Source organism: Haemaphysalis longicornis, unplaced genomic scaffold (genome assembly GCF_048455015.1).
Source record: "Haemaphysalis longicornis isolate Haplotype H1 unplaced genomic scaffold, Haemaphysalis longicornis Haplotype H1 scaffold_9, whole genome shotgun sequence".
Classification (NCBI taxonomy): domain Eukaryota; kingdom Metazoa; phylum Arthropoda; class Arachnida; order Ixodida; family Ixodidae; genus Haemaphysalis; species Haemaphysalis longicornis.
This window is the reverse complement of record NW_027526460.1, coordinates 134,617,956-134,637,708: the sequence shown is the minus strand read 5'-3', so window position 1 is coordinate 134,637,708 and position 19,753 is coordinate 134,617,956. Positions and strand designations below refer to the sequence as shown.

General features: G+C 45.4%; 1 protein-coding gene and 1 long non-coding RNA gene across 3 annotated transcripts; both read right to left on the bottom strand.

The window, feature by feature from the left end:
• Positions 1 to 9,832: 9,832 nt before the first annotated feature.
• On the bottom strand, positions 9,833 to 17,993 carry LOC144151608 (uncharacterized). 2 transcript variants are annotated; one of them, XM_077682719.1, is made up of 4 exons: positions 17,822 to 17,993; positions 16,984 to 17,103; positions 10,724 to 10,820; positions 9,852 to 9,937 (listed from the first exon to the last, which is right to left on the bottom strand). In XM_077682719.1, the coding sequence occupies exons 1-4, from the start codon at positions 17,924 to 17,926 to the stop codon at positions 9,900 to 9,902; spliced, it is 360 nt and encodes a 119-aa protein (XP_077538845.1). In that variant the 5' UTR covers positions 17,927 to 17,993; the 3' UTR covers positions 9,852 to 9,899. The 2 variants fall into 2 exon arrangements, with proteins under 2 accessions (XP_077538847.1, XP_077538845.1); XM_077682721.1 differs by lacking the exon at positions 10,724 to 10,820 and having other exon boundaries at positions 9,833 to 9,937.
• Positions 17,994 to 18,416: 423 nt separating this feature from the next.
• Positions 18,417 to 18,647, bottom strand: LOC144152930 (uncharacterized). The gene is made up of 2 exons (XR_013319251.1): positions 18,559 to 18,647; positions 18,417 to 18,501 (listed from the first exon to the last, which is right to left on the bottom strand). It is a non-coding gene; the product is annotated as an uncharacterized LOC144152930 (long non-coding RNA).
• Between the last annotated feature and the right edge of the window lie 1,106 nt (positions 18,648 to 19,753).

Here is a 19,753-nt window from a genome sequence, read left to right as displayed (position 1 = left end):
GCAGCAGTAAAAGGGAATGGAAGAAAGTAAACTAGAACCCGCATTTGCTTCCTTACGTTTGCCAATGTGTACACATTGTGATTTATTAATATACGTTGAATTTCGGGGCTAAAGTGAGCTTAGTGGCTAGCTATGTAACAAAATCACATCGCACATTTTGATGCGTCTCAATATTTGCAGTATACCGAATACTCGCCCGAAGTTAAATATTTTTAGACACCGAATATCGTGTTCTTGAATTGAACAACTATTCCATTCATACTCAGAAATATGCACATCACATGTATGAACGCATTGATATATGCTGACCTTCTTTTTAACATTTGGTGAAAATACCTGGCACTTTGTAACATTTATCTACAGGCAACTTAATACATTTGCTCGAGCTGAGAACTTGATCTGGTCGCCTTCCGGTGTGTGCTTCCTTGTTCTTTCGTTGTATCTGCAAAAAAAAAACAAGGAATAAATGAAAAATGTAAATTAAATTGGAAGAACGAATAGTTAAGAGAATCATGTCACACAAATTCAGAGAAACAAATATACGTGGAAGTTAAATATACATAAACACACCAGTCGGGCGCATGGCTGTCATATCAGGCAAGCACGAAGAGTTGAAATGGGCTGCCAGTCCTTGGTGCAGTTGTTGCGTGCGCCGACAATGTTGAAGGTTCAGCCAGAATGTCTAAATGAACACCGACCTCTGAAAAAAAAAATAACGCAGTATTTTTGAGTTCACGCGTATTAACCATGACGCAAGCATCATCTGTCACAAGGCATGCTATGAAGGCAAACTTTAGTTGTAGCAGCAAAGCGCTGTTGACTACATGCTCACTAACGCGTCAAAGCAGAAAGGCAACAGTTACGTAAAGCTCGGGGGAATTACTGTCTTTTGGTAGCCTCAAAAGTTCCATCCGAAATAATGCCACACCTGTTGAGGCAAATGCGCCCACAACTTTTCGGGTTCTAGATAGTCAGAAATGTTCGAGAGGGGCCAGGACAGTTGAGAGTAATAAGACAATATTCCAGCGGAAGTCATGCACAAATGAGGTATTGACGACGACAACGGTTTTGTTTGCACCGTCTTTCTAGCGGAGTGCATAACACTCACCTTCTGTTGGAAGAATCGAATATTCTGGCCTCGACAGCTGTCTTCCGATGCAGAATTTCCCACAGTTGTCACTCCACAAGCACTCAATTCCCGTGTTTTGCCAGTCCTCTCAACAACTGATGGACGCAAAAGCACATAACAGCAATAACAGTCACGAAACCAGTGCTCCGCGCACATAGAAACGGTGGGCCGTTGCAGCGGTTTCAATTTGAATTGTCGGCTATGTGGTTGCGAATTCAGAAGCGAGGTGGTGCACCAGTCGGCTGTTCGGAAAAAGTTGCGTACATTTTTGCTCAACGGATGTTTGATGCGGAACTTGTTAATATTTTTAAACAACACATTGTAAGCGAACTGTGTTGGCTCTTTGAGTCACGGAATGAATGTTTTGTATTCTATACCAAAAGTAACCTTTCGCTTGCGCCGTCTGGTGCACTTGATGGTCGAAAAGTGCCACCTGCCCTTCAGGGGCGGTATTCTCGTAACTGTCCCTTTTGAAAACGTCCCTTTTGCGCCCCTTTCATCGTGACGTACTTCCGGTTAAGAATTGGACGTTGGCAGCATGGAGGAAGATTGGCAATAGGTTTGCCTCGCTTGCGTTACGTCACTTCCGGTTGTTTGCTTTTAGCCAATCAGGGCTTGCCAAAAGGGACACTTTTGAAAGGGACGCAAAAGGGACAAAACTCGAGAATACCGCCCCAGGAGAGGAATTTACCAACCTTCTGGGCGGGTGAGGAGCATCGCTAGGCGGATGTGACGTCACGTTTGCTCGCAGCGTTCCCGCGCGGCATGTTTACATTTTTCCGAGTGCTGCCTACACGGCGTACGTGCCGTAGCGATTCAAGTAGTCGCGTTCGACAACGCAAGAATTCATAAACTGGCGATGGTTGTCGCCCTGTCAGTCGTCGTTCAACAGCTCCAGCATCTTCTGGCACAACAGCTTTGCAGTTATCTGTTACCATCGGCCAGTTACCATCGGCCAACCAGGTGAGTGCTTTTTGGCGGGTTTGCAATCAGTTCGCATATCTCCTACTGCAAAGCGTGCTTTCTGTTTGCGGCAGTTATATTAGCGACGTTTACGAAATTGTTAACGGCGCGTTCTCACCGTCTTGCATTATTGTTGCTGTTTATGCTGCTCTGTTCGCGTCTGTCGGCGATCGCAAGCTGTTGGCGGTTTGTTGCACGGCGCGGAAACCCGTCTCGCCCGTGGCGCTTCTTTGTCTCTTCTTCAATGTGGCGTCATTAACATCGCTTGTTATCCTATACGATTTTTCTAAGCAACGTGCCTTGTGCTAACCTCTCTTAATGTTGTAACGAAAATGAACTTGCTGTGCGATCTATACGTGAAGTTAGAGCGTGACAGAACGCTGTTGGCAAGGTTTTCGTGTGCGCGTGTGGTTCGTGAGGGCGTTGTAACACGCTGCTTTAGCCTCTTGCACCTCTTTCCTGCATCTAGTACTCTTGCTTGCCAGGAGTGCCTGCCAAGGGATGGTTACTTCGTTATGTGTTTTCATATTTAATAGTGAACCACTCAGCGTTCTATAACTGATGCAAATGCAGGCGGAACGACCCCGATAACTACGCAGGGCAGGGGCAGTGCTTGTGTGGTCTTCTCTGTCGTTTGCCCTTCTTTTCAGTCGTCGTAGATTATTTAGTGTTGCGTGAACGTTGTTTGATTCTTCACGTTTCATTTTTCTCTTGCAGCATCTCCTGACTGCAGTCACGGTGCCCCTAGCCTGCGTGCAGCACTCATCCTGCCATTCTAGTGGGAACTGTTGTTCGCAGGCCACTTGTCACGACCTAACGGGTTCCCGCCCTTGCCTGGCTTATAATTGATGGTATACTTCAGATACACTGCTGCGTTTTCTCTCTGCATACATTTAAAGCGAGTGTTTACACTAACACAGCATTGGATAGCCATGAAGACAGCAGCGTGTGTACTGGTAATGCCAGTGAAAACAAAACCAAACGATCTACAGATCTATGCCAGCTTGACCATTACAAATCTTTCAGCGAGTGTCAAAGCAATGGACAGCTGGGGATATCTCGTGCGCTAAATTGTGTTCTTCTTTCTGTTTGTTTTCTATTTGCTGGTATAAATTTACGAATTGATAATATGAGTAAAGTAGACAGAGAACAAAGTGATTGCGTTGCTCTTAGAAATGCCTTACACGAAATAAAACTGCTTCCTGCGAGTTCGCACTGCTCAGTGCGGGGAAAAAAGGTTCCGTATAACAAATAATTTGGTGCACCCAAACCCATGTGTGGTGAACATATGTCATGCATGGATTATTTAAGGGCATTTTATTAGCTTTGGAAAAACAAGAAAGTGACCTCTTTCTTGTGCAGAAAACTAGTTTAGTTGTGATTTTGGCTCTTATCTGTCCAGTGTCAACAGGAATAGTAGCCTTGATGCGCGACTTTGCGGACACTTTCCTGTCACCTTCCTTCAATGTCAACACAGTGGTGGTGAAGACTCCTGGGCAGTCGAAATCGCATGATGACAGGCAGTTATATTCTACCACGAGAAGCACCCTCCATAAGCCGTGAGGCCTTGCTCTGTTTTCAGTTGGGGCTCCTTTTGTTGCCAAGTGCCTTGGTCTTTTTGGGTAAAGCTCCCAAAACAAGGTGGTCTTGTCCCTGTTGGAATTGTCATGTTGATCATACCTTTCACCCACAGCTTTCCAGTTCATTTCACTTTTCTAACCCAATTCTAATGTTATTAGTGTAGGGAAATCTGGTGTCCAGCAGCTTGCGTTTCAAAGGGAATAGATGTAGCAACTACATCAAGCACTAGCTGATTCTGATGCTTAGTGGACTTTGCTGTGAGCCGTCCAAAGCACCACAAGGGGAAGCAGTGCTGGTCTTATGTAGTTTAGTACTTTGGAGCTGCAAAATTACAATGCACCTTTTATTACAATGCACCTTTTTTACCTCAATTTTTTTATGCTGCAGTGGAAATCATGCGAATGCATGTTTGTAAATGTCCATTCCACCAACAAATTCACGGCATGCCTTGACAGTAGGTGCAGTTTTATGCATCTAGATAATCACCTGTACCCATTTATCACAGGCCTGCAATTTGCACATGGTCGGATTTAAGCACCCTAAATGTGGCAAGTGTAACCGACCGTAACACACAATCTTGAAAACTGTACCTTATCAACGCGAAAGCAATAAGTGGCCCATTGACTAAGAAGCCACTATCCGCTGTCTGTACTAGCACAACAGCTCCTAAATCGGCCGGCAGTGCAAAGAGAGCAAAGAGTGGATTGAGTTCAAAACTTTGGGAAGAGTTCAAACCACATGGGAATCAAACCCAGGACATCCCTAGTGCAAGTCCAGCACCACATCCTTGACACCACTATAGCTCAGTGGGTCTAGCTGACTAAAGGTGGACCCAGGGAGCGCATTATGCCCTTAAACTGAAAAAATTCCACAGGTACAAGCAACCCGACATACAGTGAGTTTTAAATTTCTTGGCAATTCATTCCGTGGATATGGCGTGATTTTTTTTCCACCAGAATAACTGCCGGAGTGGCGATTCTTGGCATTGCGAGTAAAAAAGTGGACCCTGATTTACAAAGCTACCTGCTTCTACGATATCGAAAAGTAGCTTTCGTTAGCCGGCGCCTCGGAAATCACATCGCTCAGTTTGAAGAGAACAAACTGCAAGCAGGCGGAGATCAATCACTATTTCTACAATACATTAGGTACAAACAGCTTCGTGAATATCGGCCCAGTATTTTTCACCTTGCTGCACATCGAGAATCGAATTTAAGAAGTGGTCTGAAACTATAAGCCAGCTTCCACATCTAAATGATGTACTAAAACACAAAAAAGTTTCCTATATGTGGCACTGTTTTCTACTTTCACCAGAGGCATGTGCTGCTGAAAACACTTTACTTTCAAGTGAACTATATATAACGCTCTACCACTAGTAAATACTTCCCTTGAGAACTGAACAAAAAATCTAGTTTATTGTTTAGGAGAAAAGCAGTTTCGTTAGCTTTCGCACTCCACGAGGAGGACGGCCGATATTTGTGCGGATGTATTTGTTACTATGAGAAAGGCTGATTTTGGTTCACTTAGCGAGTGAGGCAAAAGACGCCAAAATGTTTATACCTGCGTGTACAGCAACTCTAGTTAGGTCGTGAAACTTTTGGAAAGGTCTAAAAGGTGGCGTTGGGGCAGCCCAAATATGGCCGATATTGGACGGGGAAGTGCAAATGGTCAAGAATTTATAATATCTCTTTCTGTGGTAGGTGCAAAAGAAGTGACAAATGTAGGGCAACTGCTCGTTTTGCGCTTTGTTTTCCCTTGAGTAAAAATATTATTTTCAAGTAAAAATAGTTTGTAGGCTTCTAACCTCTTTCATTTCAGTGAAAAAAAAAGGCGGATATTGCTACCTATGCGGTTAGTTTTAAACATGTGATGATGACGGCAGTACAGCGTGCTGGTGTAGCAGAGAAATCCCGGCCGAACGCATCCCTGCAGCCGGCGCAGCGCCATGCAAGTCGCCAGAGAAGCGCGAGCTTCACGGACAGGTTCCCCAACCTCCGTCACAAGGCCGCTCGGAACTGGTTTCGGCGACTCTCCGCCAGGTGCATACGTCGTCTGCTCGGGGGTGCTTTGAACGAAGGTACCTGGCGTGCTCTGTAATACCGGAGCTAAGGATTTCGCCATGGTGACTTCAAGAGCATAGACTACTTATCTGGATTAAATTTGGACAAACAAAAATTTGAGTGCAGTTGGCCTTTAAGCTACAGCACATAGCCGTAACATCCCCACTCAGGTGAATTGGCCAGTCACGATGATAGCTGCTGTCAGAAGCTTATGGCTATTTCACCAATTTCCGTTTGTCTTAAAACAATGCTGCTTAAATTACACACTGGCCAACTGCACCTCATCGAGTATATTTTACGCTCCTAGCATTCTGCAGTAGCCTTGTTTAGTGTTAAAGAACTACGTATTTGATCACATGTGAAGACTGCGATTTCTGTTAAAGCATTTTGTGCTTTCAACCTGAATTGGTTGACGCTCGTCAATTCAACACTGGCTGCAAACTGATTGTGGTGTAATAAACATAAAACCTGGATAGAGTAAAAATACTGAAGAATAAATTATGCTAGGCTTATACATTGCACAGCGTAGCTGTAAGCATCAAAATTCAACTTTTTAGGTTTCACGAGGAAAAGCTCAGCATAACTTGGGCCAGCTATGAAGGTTAACTGCAGTGGAGGGCTATAGGTTAAGTCAGGCCACCTATAAATCTTTGACATGCTTCGAAATCTTGGCGCACAGGCATTTTTTTTTCTGTTCTACCTAAACCAATGCTTCGGACTTTGGCCAAATGTTTTGTACGGGTTAAACTGCACAATGCAATTCCAAATAAGAATTGAACAAACGTACTGTTGTGTCCATTCGAGAATCCAGTGCTTGCCCAATATCGAAAATTGCCTCCAGCAATCGATTCAAGAAATGTACTTGTATGTCCAAGAGACAAGCTCAAATAAAAAGTTACCCTACTTCAACTGCATTCCTTGCATATTTATTTATTTGAAAATATTTAGCACGAAAACAACAGAATGGTACAAACAGGCAGTGCTGTCGCTTTTTGTGCTCTCTCTCTCGTGCTGTGTTGTTTTTCCACCGTTTATTAATTTTAAAAATATGCCACATTTGCAATTTTAGTTGTTTTTATTTGTTTTGATGTTATGCTGTGTTGCCAACGAAACTTTGTAAATGTCTTCCCAAGAAAAAATATGAATACCTAGCATTTGTAAGTGTATGCTTCTTGATGGATAGCAACTCTCACTATATGAAAGTGAAGCCAAGAAAACACCAAAGTCATCACAAACACTGAAGAATGTTTATTGACATGGCATCACATCACTTGCTGGACAAGCAACAAGGCACCATAATGCTGCTCACACAAGAGTGCGAAGCATGCTCCGCGGCTAAAACCACTTGATAAAAATACAAGCAGGCGCTTATCTGCCCCAAGGTGACCCTGAATGAAAATGTGACATGCGCAACACTGGAAATCAACAAAAGTTATTGGGTCAGACATAAGTGAAAAGTGCGGGCAAAAGTCGAGGGCACTTTCATGTGTTGGATGACGAGACTGCTGGCACAAGACGGGAAGGATCGAAGGGTGGTAACTCAGTATTGTATGGTTACAAATACATGCAGATTGCTACTCACTGGACCAAAAGTGCTTGAAGACCCTGATTTTAAAGCAAAACTTTCTATGACTCACCAGTGGAATATGCCATGCCAAAAAGGCATTGCAGAAAAGCCAACTTTTTCTGACAATGATAATGATCGTGGGTAAAGAAGTGCTGAAAGAAAAAAACGCTTCCTGCAGTCAGAAACAAATCAGGACCCTCGCGGTGTGAAACCAACATCTATTCCGTGACACCATTGCAACATGGTCAAAGTAGCTTGAATCTGGATAGCGGTGCATCGAGATGCAAAATTAGACAAAAATGGTGCACCTCACATTCTAATGACGACGACAGTTGAACACGAAGCTTTCGTCAAGCAAAATCAAGCGGCGAAGTTTCAAAGCCACTGCGATCAAAAGTCCAAACAGCATGCAAGTAAAAGTGATAGCTCAAACAGGCAACGTCCAAGCTCAGCTGACAATCAAGCAAGGAATCCCTTACGAGAAAACTGAGTTAAACTGAAAGGCAGGTTCTCCTAGACACCCTTCCCACTAACTTATAACCAAATTCCTTAAATGATCTCTTGCGTCCCTCGTACCCACCTAATTTAGCGGAGGCAGTGTGGGACACACTCCTGCATTTCATATACCGACCCACTATTTTTCCCTTGCTATTTCCCACCCATACCCGTCGTGAACTTTAACTAATCGCTACTTCTAAGGGGGTCTGATGCACTAGCAAGAGGCCCCCGGGTGTTTTTTTTTACATTTCAATAAACGTTAATAAAAAAAAGCCATTATTGTCGTAAGACAAAAGCGTGCACGTTTTTTTTTCCTTGCAATTACAGCAACTAATGAACACATGACAGAACAAGTAACAGAGAGCAATGATGAAAGTGACAACCACAGATTTGCACATAACTGTGGAGAGGAACTCTCTGGATAGAAGACTGAGCAATAGAAGAGCACAGCAGCTGCGGCTGAACCTTCCCACGCAGCTGAACAGAGACGAAGAATACGGCAAATGGACAAAATTAAGGGTTGGGAGTCTTAGTAGCCACTGTGCTTTCTTATCAACCAGGCGTATGGCTGGATGGTATAGATGAACAGCAACGTGGGAGCTAGAGGACTGCTTGCTGGCGACACTACTACCACCCAGTTGTCTGTACTCCACAGTACACAGTAGGAGGAAACAAACTGGAAGTGGGACTGCGAATTGCCATGATGTTACAAATGAAAAAAGTGCTGCATGGCTGTCACAAGTCAAGGTCAATCACCCTTAAGGGGAGGTGCCAAAACCCCTTAGAGAGGGGATGAAGACTTAGAGAGAGGATGAAGACATGACATTTGAATCTAGTGGCTAAAAATGAACCATTCATGTAGCACCCCACCGCAAAAGGGGATTGATCTTCACTCATTTCCTGAAATAAAGTTTAAAAGCAATTCATCCAGGGCAGTTGCCACCAGCACCCTAGAGTAGTATGGTGGAAACACACCACAATCTTTGCTTTTGGGGTCTTTTACCGGGCTGTCTACCAAAAAACTCAAATTCTTTTTTTCTAAGGGGGCACCCTGGTCTTAAACAAAAAAAACATGGTTTTTACAGTTAGGACGATAAAAATTGGGTGATGCATGTGGTTTTTCATTGAAATTGTAGATATGAAGTTGTAGATATGTAGATATGAAAAACTGCTTGAGGGATGCAGCTGAACAAGGTACCGGTGAACTGTGCACAAATCAAGGACTGACTGCCATAAGACTAACATTATCATTATATATGGTCTGTAGCAGAAATGACAGCTGTTTGAAGTTTGGGCCTGGATGGCAACACCAGTTTTCCTGGTTCCCATTTTCTAGGCCCAAACTTCACATGGCTGTAACTTCTGCTACAGACCAGATAGAATGATAATGCTAGTATTATTGCACTCCTTGATTTGTGCACAGTTAACTGGTACTTTATTCAGCAGCGCCCCTCCAGCAGTTTTTTTATAAAGGCTGTCTTAACATCAAACATACAAATCCAAATAAATGTGAATAGAGTCGTATTACACAGAAACAAATTTCATATCTACAGTTTCAATGAAAAACCACATGCATCCCCCGATTCTTATCATCATAACTGTAAAAATAAAGTTTTTGATCAAAAACTGATGTTCCTTTTTAACTCGAAGCTTTCTGGCCAGCTCCGGCCTCAAAGGTCAGCTGCGCCTGATCAAAAGGACTGTCAACGCGGCTTGAGCTCAAGGCATCCTGGAATGAGGACACCTCTCTGAAGCATTTTGCGCATTTAATTAAAGTTTATTCTCTCTCTCTCTCTTGCGACTTGAGCCAAAGTCCAAAATCTAAACTGCTTCGACCGTATCAGAAGGGTGCAGTCTGACAGACAATGGTTTCATAATGCAAGGGACACTGGTTCCATTATGACCATGGAAAGCGTTTTTTCTTGAGGTGCTTGATGTGCTTTTGCTTATCCTCATCGCTTTGTGAAACTCACTGTGTAAAGTTAGCTTTCCTGCAGTGCATTATGTAGCCACATTGAATGTAATCAGTGAGGTCCGGAAAGCTTCACTTTAACAACAGGAGTTACGTGCTTGTCAAGACCCTCGTCTCACAGCAAACTTCTCTTCACCAGCAGGCACAGGCTAGAGCCCAGTCAGCAGGTGCTGCAAAGACATGATGAGAGTATTTAAGCACGAACCTCAAGATGGAAAGGAGGTGGAGCAAAGAGCAAGAAAAATGCATCAGGAGGAGACTGCAAGCTCTGGGATGAGCAAGCTAGGTGTGGTGCTGTCAGGACACTGATGTCATAACCCAAGCCTGGGAACAAGCGGAGCAATAGCGCAGTTGTTCCAGCCTCCTCTGGAACAGCGATTCAGCTTCTCATGACTACCATCTTAGCGACCATGACTGCTCTAAAAAATTTGACACAATAGCAGAGAACCTTTCAGAAATACTGGACTGCAACCCAATAGATGGTATTCACTGAAAATTTCAGAGGGAGATTTCTTCACCCGACAACACTGGAAACCACCACGTCTGTGCCTGCGCATTGTGCCCACACCTCGCAGAAAAAAGAAAACCTCGGTGCATATCGTCTGCACCACTTCAACCTGATTGTCGGCCTTAGTATTAAGAGAAGACCTATTAATTGCACTCAAATTACGTGGTGGTGCTCTCCTTGCCCTCAAGAACTTTGCATCACTGTAGAGTGAAACTGCGGCTATGAACGAAAGCGACACGGCATGCCAGAGGCAACGCTGCAGTTGCCTGCGACTACCGATGTTGACACAAGTGCCATTTAATGAACAGTTGAAAACAAAAACCAAATATTGCTTTCGAAGAAATGCTTTATGCACACGCCGGTTTATATTTATGTTCTATATTTATATTAAATGAAGCCAGTGCACGTGATGCCATCTCCCGAGTTGTGCCATGCTTGCACCGCTCACCCCCTTGCTGGTAGCCATGTGCTCGTACCGTGGTCAACCTCAAGTCTTCACCCCTTTCCTTTGAAATCCTTTGTGTACACGCACAACTCACCACATGCTATCGAAAAAGAAGAAATAAAAACGTGCATCACTAGAAAGCATAGCTGCTACCCCAGCAACAAGTGGAGGGGGCACCCTTTTGTTTGTTTTGCCCGAGACGACTGCCTAGAATGGCGGATTACCAGCCCGCGCATGTGCAGATTGGTAATAGAAAAAAGTCCATTAGTGCAATCTCATGGAGTCTGACGTATCACAGACGCTGCGGCACATACATGGCGGCGCACACACAGGGTCGCCCACTTGTGGGCCACACCAGTGAATACAACCTATGAAGTGCTATACCCACCACCGATATAGCATTATCTAGGTGCAGTCAGAAACACTTTTTTATATGTTTACACGTACTTTCAAGCGTTCGGAGGGTCAACATGGCTGCTTGTCACTGCTTCTGACCGATCATCCATGGGTCGATCCCACCAATCTGGCTGCCACAAATCACGGTAATAACGCGGAAGTCTTCAATTGTGGGCCGGACTGACACACACGATTCGCGCCAGGGCTGTCAAGCTGGTGTGGCAACTTTCTGATCGCGGCGTTAACACGCCACAGTGGTTCGAACACTTTCCCAGTATGAAGGTAGCTATTTCTGTCGTCGTTGGTTTGTCGCATAATGCATGCTTTATTGATGTTTAAGTTCAAGACCTGGCAAGCTTCTCTAGCTCGCCCAGAATTTCTCGATACGCAACTCTGAACTGACGTGTGAGCACGTCTGTTTGTCGTGTGGTTCCTTGTTAATGAGCCAGACCATGCAACTGAACGGTGCGAATGCAGATTTGATGCTTTCAGCACGTTTCACTTTTTTCTTCGATCAACAAGAGAGAAACTGTCAGTAATGCTCGTAGAAAGACGGGGCGAGTCAGAAATGCTGCTTGGACACTTCCTAGTACCATATAAATAGTGTACTTAATCTTCCCGAGAGCCAAAGCATCATTTTAGGTTGTAGTGAAACAGACCAGAAAACACCCCTGCCCTTTTTCTTGTCCGTTCTCTTTGAAGCACTCCTTTGTTTATGTATTGAAAACCAATTTGTGCAGCAGCACACTTCATTAGTTATTTGTGTATATGGCTAATTTTTCACATTTTAACATTTATATGTTCTCATTGTAGTATGATACTAATCTTGATCAGTGCATTTTTGAAGCAGAGGTGTTTTCTTCAGGTGGCAGTTCCTTTTCTCTACAAAAAAGTGCTTGCTGTAAACAGCATCAAACAACAAAAAAGGAAATCTGTTTTAAGTAAGGAGGAAAAAGGTTTCACGTCAATTTATAAGGCTGAGACAAAGATTATGGCACTCACTACACGTTTTGCGGTTCCCGTAGGGCTAACAAGCAATTTGCAAAAAACTGGACAACACTTCCCATGGTGCGGAAACCGAAGATGTACTCCTGCAATTAAAACACGGAATTATCGCTGCCCCTTCAAAGGTAGATAATTGAACCATTTTGGCACTTGATCTTTAGAAAGCTTTGATCGCGTATCACACCAGGCTATTTTGTGTAACGTTGCCACTTTCACTCCGGGTCGTTGCACATACAACTATATCCGTAACTTCCTTTCGGACCACACGGCTGTTATTCAGCTCGGTGACCTACAATCCGACACTATCCATTTCCCAACCATTGGCACGCCTCAAGGCGCAGTATTATCCCCACTCCTATTTAACATTGCCCTAATCCACCTTCCCAGTAAGCTCGCCGCGATCCCTCGCTTACTCCACAGCATATACGCCGATAATATTACGCTGTGGACCACCAGAGGCAGCGACTTTCAAATCGAGGAGGTTCTCTAACAGGGAGCTGACTTAGTTACCGCCGCCGCGCAAGTTGGGCTTGGATGCTCACCTGAAAAATCTGAGCTTTTAATCCTCCCTGCCAAATCAACCGGCAACCCAGCCCAGACACCCACCATTGAGGTCCGGATTGATGGTAGAGATGTTCCCCAAGTGGTAGTCCTGAAAATACTTGGGCTCTGCATACAGCGCAATTGTGCAAACATTAAGTACCTAGCACAGCTGACGTCTCAGGTGAATCAGACGATCGCCCTCATCCGCAGGATTGCTGCCCGCTACAAGGGGTTCAAAGAAACGGAGCGTATCCGGCTGATACAGGCATTTGGGCTCAGCCTTCTCACTTACTCTCTCCCGTATCTCTTGCCCTCGCGTACCGAACTCTCTAAAGTCAACTGCCTCATTCGAAAGACCTAAAAAACGGCGCTACAAATCCCTCAGAGCACTACCACTGCCAGACTCGAGAAACTCGGCATTTACAATACTGCGGAAGAACTCATTGAAGCCCACCTTATCGGTCAGCTAAATAGGCTCTCATCCACCCCCACCGGTCACACTCTCCTTGTTACTCTTAACCTTAAAGCCCCTATCCTCTGCGATGACAGGCTCCCGGTACCAGCCGACATTCATGGCTCCCTCACTATTTACCCTTTACCGCGCAATATCACCCTGTTTTCAACAAGCAGCGTAGGGAACTACGAGCACAAGCACTTACAGAGAAATACCCCGTCCACCCCACTACAGTTTACGTGGACGCAGCTTGCTATCGATGGCAGGATGCATACGCTGTCGCAGTAGTAATCAACTATCCCAACACTCCTCCTCTTAAATCCCAAACAGACCGCACCAACTGACCCGCTGAGGCGGAAGAGGCGGCAATAGGTGACCGGTAAAAAGCGCAAATGCTCATGGGTGCATTGTCTGCTCCCGCGGAGTTCTGTTACTTCCGGTTCGAGAGCTCTCCTGGCCTCCCATACGCCGACGGCTTTCACGCGTGCTTGTGCTTGTTGTTTATCTGTTTCCACTGAAAAAAAAAAAAAAACCGCTCATGCTTCGCACATTCAAGGTGTAACAACAATGAATTCTACTAGGGGCTTCTCTGAAAGGTTAGCACTCTGTGATAAATAAACAACACGCACACACGCACGTGAAAGCCGCCGGCGTACGGGAGACCAGGCGAGATCTCGAACCGGAAGTGGCTGGAGCAGACAACGTACCCATGAGCCTTTGCGCTTTTTATCGGTCACCTATTGCGCTAGCCCTTACACATAGGCCGCCCCCTATCACTATCGTCTCGGATTCGAAAACGGCCATTCGAAATTACGCCAGAGGCATGATCTCGCCCCTGGCGCTCGGAATTCTCAAAAATCCTCCTACCATACAAATAAAGCTGATCTGGACTCCGGCCCACATGGGTGTGGGGGGAAATGAGGCAGCACATAGGGCCGCTCGAGAGCTCACCGTCCGAGCAGGCCCTAGCCTCGAACCCTTTCACGGAGCCCTATCAGCTCGGGACAGTCTCTTGACCTTCCAAGACATTACGGCACATTACCGCCTCTCACGCCGCCAGCTCCCCCCCCACACACCCGGATTTATCCAACAGGGAAGAACGGCTATGGCGACTGGTGCAAACCCATACCCTCCCATGTCGCTACCACCTGCACCATATTTATCCTTCCGTCTACCCCTCCACCAACTGCACGGCCTGTGGAGCAGTGGAAACACTGGATCATCATCTTTGGAACTGTCCCCACAACCCCTATCCTCTCTTAGCAGACGGTGGGCACTGGGCTGAGGCACTGGGCAGCTCCGACCTGTCTACCCAACGGGTGGTCACGGCGAGGGCTGCTGCGGACACCGGTACGCCGGTCACCACGTCCCCTAAGGGGCCTTTAAAAGCTCAATAAAATGTTTGTCCTCCTCCTCCCATGGTGCGGTCACATGCGGTTCTGCACAGATGGCATCTGGCCCCATTTTGTCTGACTGGCAATGAAAACTGCCTGCTTCAAAATAACAAAGACATTTTTAAGCCACATTTATATTCAGGCAAAAAGTGTTGTGCAGCCATTGCATGTAATGTTGACTAGTATGAAAAATTGTGCTCAATAGGTTTCTGAGGAAAGCTGGTTTCGAGAATTGCATTGTGACATAGGACAAAACAAAATTAACTATAAATGAAAAACAACACAACAAAAGTCCTGAGTTTTACCATGCATATTTTTGTGCTCCTTTTCTATCATGTTTACAACCAACATAGCCATACTGTTAATTACATTGCACCTTTGGTCTCATAGGTCACCCAGAAAGGAAATCAACTGAAGTCGAGGAAGTAGTGTAAGGAAAATTCACTTTATATTGTAAAACAACAACAGTATTAATGTATTCTTGAAAGCGTAAGAAACAACAGCCTCGCCTGGACCTTTTTCAAATGTAAAATAGTTTCTTCTTGTCTTCTTTTTATTTTATGGTGAAGGAATGGGGCTGCTTCTTTTCCTGCAGCTTGTTAAGTTGGCCATTTTTTATGTGATCAGGTATTTAAGCATTCAGGAGTAGACGTGTCCTGATCAGGTATATCTTGAGTCCAACTGAGTAAAGCGTATTCTGATTTTTATCATGCTAAGGGTCATATTCCGAATGCTCCCCATGAGCACAAACGAGTTGCAGTGAATGAATGAAGATAGCACGGAATTCTTTTATCAACACGTAAATGCCTAAGACTAGTTCACATACTTGAACAAATCACAAGCACACCATAAACTTAATGCGGTTGCCCAGCAGTTGGGCAACACGCCACTATTTAAACTAAATGCATATGTTACTCGATAGTTTCCCTCCAGCTTAGAGACTGCCTTTTCCATGTATTTTCTAGTTCATAAATATACCATAGAATGCTTGGCTGCAGCAGCTCTCATAAATTACAAAATGACAAGAATAAGATGGGCATTGCTTCCACAGATGATCCCTTTGTATCATTCCTGACATGAAATAGCCAAGTGAATCTTTTGACCTTGGTAACAAATTGTTTCAAAGCACAGTGCAAACCGTGATGAACAAACAGCATTGCGTCAGGTGCATAGCCTGCGACACTGTCCAGCTGAAAAAAATATCTAATGTCTTTCTGCTTCATTTTCCCGTGTCTACATATGCAAAGTGCCTTTATTAACAATAAAAGCAGGGCGGTAGGAGGGGTGTAAAACGTTTAAAGAGCGCACTGCAAAATAATGTGACACGGTTTTTTTAAACATTATGTATGAGCTGCCTCACGTAAGAGGCATTTCTTACAACATTCTTAGCCCTGTATGGCTTTCTCACACAGCTTAGATGTCGTGCGAAAAAGGCAACTTAGTCTAACAGCTCAAGGCGAGGTAGGTGCACGTTCTCCCGTTTGCACTCAAGAGTTTACATGAAAAGGCATTAAGTAATTGCATCATAATCGAGTAAACTGAGGTCACTTCACACTATGAGGCACAGGGCAGTGTGGTAGAACTCTCACTCAAGGATCTTTAGCGTAAACCAAGACATCGTGTACAGAAGGTTAATTTTTTTGGCTTTATAAATTCAATGCAGCCCCGGCAGCCAAGAATCGAACCCAAGACATTGTACATCCCTGCAGCCATAGGAAACAATGTGAGATCTGAGCAATCTGGCACCTGAGAAATCTCATTAAGACGAATAAAGCTACCGTGCGATATTACTTAGTGTTTACAAAAACCAAGGATAGACAGCATAGGGGCACTAGATACATCCTTGCTTACACAAAACTCAAGAGTAAAATTAAAAAATATATATATGACGCGGGCATCCGAGGCACGGTATATCTATGGTGTTGACTAACACCATGTACTGTGCCCTGGCCGACCACATAATTTATGTTCCTGCCTCCACTGGAAGCTGGAAAGCACTGTAAACGGCCGTGTGGTCAGCCATAACCCATTACACGCCCAAAACTACAGTGCAAACTGTTGTGACGGAAACCACGTACGGTGCTGTTTGCACGAAGGTCACGCCAGCCCACCTCATAGATTGTGCTATATCGGTAGTGCATATAACAATTTCTGGTGGGACTTCACTACGTGGTACATATAGCATCATCCATAAATTTTCAACAGTAAAAAAATGAAGGTAGTAATTAAGCAGTGCATGAGCTATCCCTACCTCTTCATTGTTTCACTAGTTACTGAAAGACTTGTATTTGAAAATGTCAGGCTGGAATGGATGCATAGACCAGGTTGGTTTTTTGACATTGGCATAAATAACTAAACTTGATTTTTAGTACACACGCTGCTGTCTTCATGGCTATCAACTACCGTGTTACTGTAAACCCTCGCTTGAAATGTACACGGAGTGAGAACGCACTGGTGGATCTAAAGTATACCATCAAATAGAAGCCAGGAAAAGTCGGGAACCCGTTTGGTTGTGACAAGTGGCCTGCACTAGAATGGCAGGATGAGTGCTGCAGGCAGGCTAGGGGCACCGTGACTGCAGTCAGGAGATGCTGCAAGAGAAATAAATGGAACATGAGGAATGAAGCACCGTTGAGGCAGCAGTAAGTAAACAATCTAGGATGACTAAAAAAAGGGCAAACGAAAGCGAAGACCACACAAGCAGTGCTCTTGCCCGCCCTGCGTTATCCAGGTCGTTCCCGCTGAATTTCCATCGGTTATTGAACGCCGATTGGCCCCACTATTAAAGATGAAAACACATAACGACGTAAGCATCCCTTGGCAGGCACTCCGGGCAGCAAAAGTGCTGGATGCAGCAACGAGTGCAACAGGCTAAAGTAGCGTGTTACAACGCCCTCACGAACAACACGCACACACGAAAACCTTGCCAACAGGGACCTGTCACGCTCCTAACTTCACCAACAGATCGTACTGCAAGTTCATTTTTGTTACAATATTAAGATCGGTTAGCACAAGGCACGTTGTCTAGAAAAAGCTTCGAGGAAAACAAGTGATGTTAATGACGCCACATTAAAGAGACAAGGAAACGTCATGGGCGAGACGGGTTTGCAATGCGGGCGAGTTCCCGCGCCGTGCAACAAACCGTCAACAGCTCGCGATCGCCGACAGACGCGAACAGAGAATGCAAGACGGTGAGAACGCGCCGTTAAGAATTTCGTAAACGACGCTAATATAACTGCCGCGAGCAGAAAGCAAGCTTCGCAGTAGGAGATATGCGAACTGATTGCAAACCCGCCAAAAAACACTCACCTGGTCGGCCGATGGTGGACAGTTGAACGCCCACAGATAACTGCAAAGCTGTAGTGCCAGAAGACGCTGGAGCTGTTGAACGACGACTGACAGGGCGACAACCATCGCCAGTTTATGAATTCTTGCGTTGTGAACGCGACTACTTGAATCGCTACGGCACGTACGCCGTGTAGGCAGCACTCAGAAATATGTAAACATACCGCGCGGGAACGCTGCGAGCAAACGTGACGTCACATCCGCCTAGCAATGCTCCTCACCCGCCCAAAAGGTCGGTTAATTCCTCTCCTGAAGGGCAGGTAAAAGTGCCCTAGGTTGGTCACGTGTGGCGTCGATTTTTACGCCGCCTATAGGGAAGACAGGGAACGTCCGAGCTTGAGAGGCCTACGAAACAGAAACCGCACCGAATGTCATTTCACTCCGGCAACGACATTCCCTTCGAATAACTTCGGAAATAATTCGCCTACGGTATATCTAATTAGCAAGGCCTCTCGTGCTGGATGCTATCTGTTATCATCTTATTTTGGGTTTGATAGGTGGGGGATGGCCAGTCCCCCTCTCCAAAAATTCTGCCCCTCAACCTCGGCAGCCGCTGAGGTTCAAGGGGGTCCGAGCGTCGCTACGGCACCCAGAGGCCGTTAAAGCCGGGCAAGGTTCTGCAGCGCCAGCATCAGACTATGAGCCTTCCGGCTTAGGGTTTTTGTCGCTACGGCACCCAGAGGCAGCATCAGACTATGAGCCTTCCGGCTTAGGGTTTTTGTTTGTTTGTTTGTTTTTGAGGACATATCAGAGCCCCTCCGTCCCTGTTCAAGGACGGGACAGAGGAGCTCCAAGAGTAAATGTTCAATTGTTGCCGCAAACACCTCATTCATTTAGTCTTTTCTTTATGACCCGGTGATTCCGCAACAAAAGAGCATATTTCGGAACTAAAATTCAGGGAACAATTGCATTGACTTTCCGAAACAATTTTCAGCAAGTGTCTCCATCGGTATATTAACCAGAAACAGCTTTTTACAGCGTTTAAGCTGCAAAGGAACGAAATAAAAGAGAAAATTAATTTGTCTGGCGCGCCGTGTTGCGGGTATTGTACGGCGCTCTCCAGAGAGGGCGCCACATGTGGTGACGTTGACATCGAGTTTCAAATCCTCACTGTTCTGTGGTTTCATACAGTTATTGTATGAAACTCTATGGACGTTGAACGGGAGTCGATTCCCCACCCACTCTGCAGTCTATAGCGTAAAACCTTCGCCAAGAGAGATTTATGAAATGGAGGTGTTTGTAGTTTTCGTAGCATTGGGGCTTCATTTGCCGTAAGTTCACGGTGTAGGGTTTCATATGTAGCCCGCTGTTTTCTGGCGTTGCGGGGGTATTCACCGTACGTGGTGGTTTACGGTATCGTAGAGCATCGGTTAAGTACGCTTCGTAAAGCAAGCGGTATTCTTCTGCCACGAGAATTCGCACTTCCTCTTGCGAATCGTGGTGTTGAGGTCGCGGCCGTTTCGTTCTGAGGAGGGCTTCGGTCTCCGCGTGCTTTGTCGTGGTGTGTCGCATGGTGTTGCACTCGAGGATGCCCTCTTCACGGGTGGTCACTGTTTCCTGTGGAACTAAAAGATGGCGCCACGCAGTCAAGCCCACTGCGTAGACGGTGGGACCCACCCACGGTGTATGAAATCCGCCGGCGAGGCCCCACGAGTTTGATTATTCTCTACCGCCTTTTGGCGGAGCGCGGTGAACCTTGAGCAGACGACGGCATCGAGTTACGTCTGCGGCCTGTCGGCCACTTCACTTTCTCTTCTGTGCTGCAGCCATGTGATCGCTTGTATTCGCTATCTCTTCTTAAGTTCCTACGTTATAATAAACCCAGTTAACCCAGTATTATAAACGAAGTCCAGTGTCCAAAACAGAACTCAGAAGGAAACAGTCACCACTAATGCC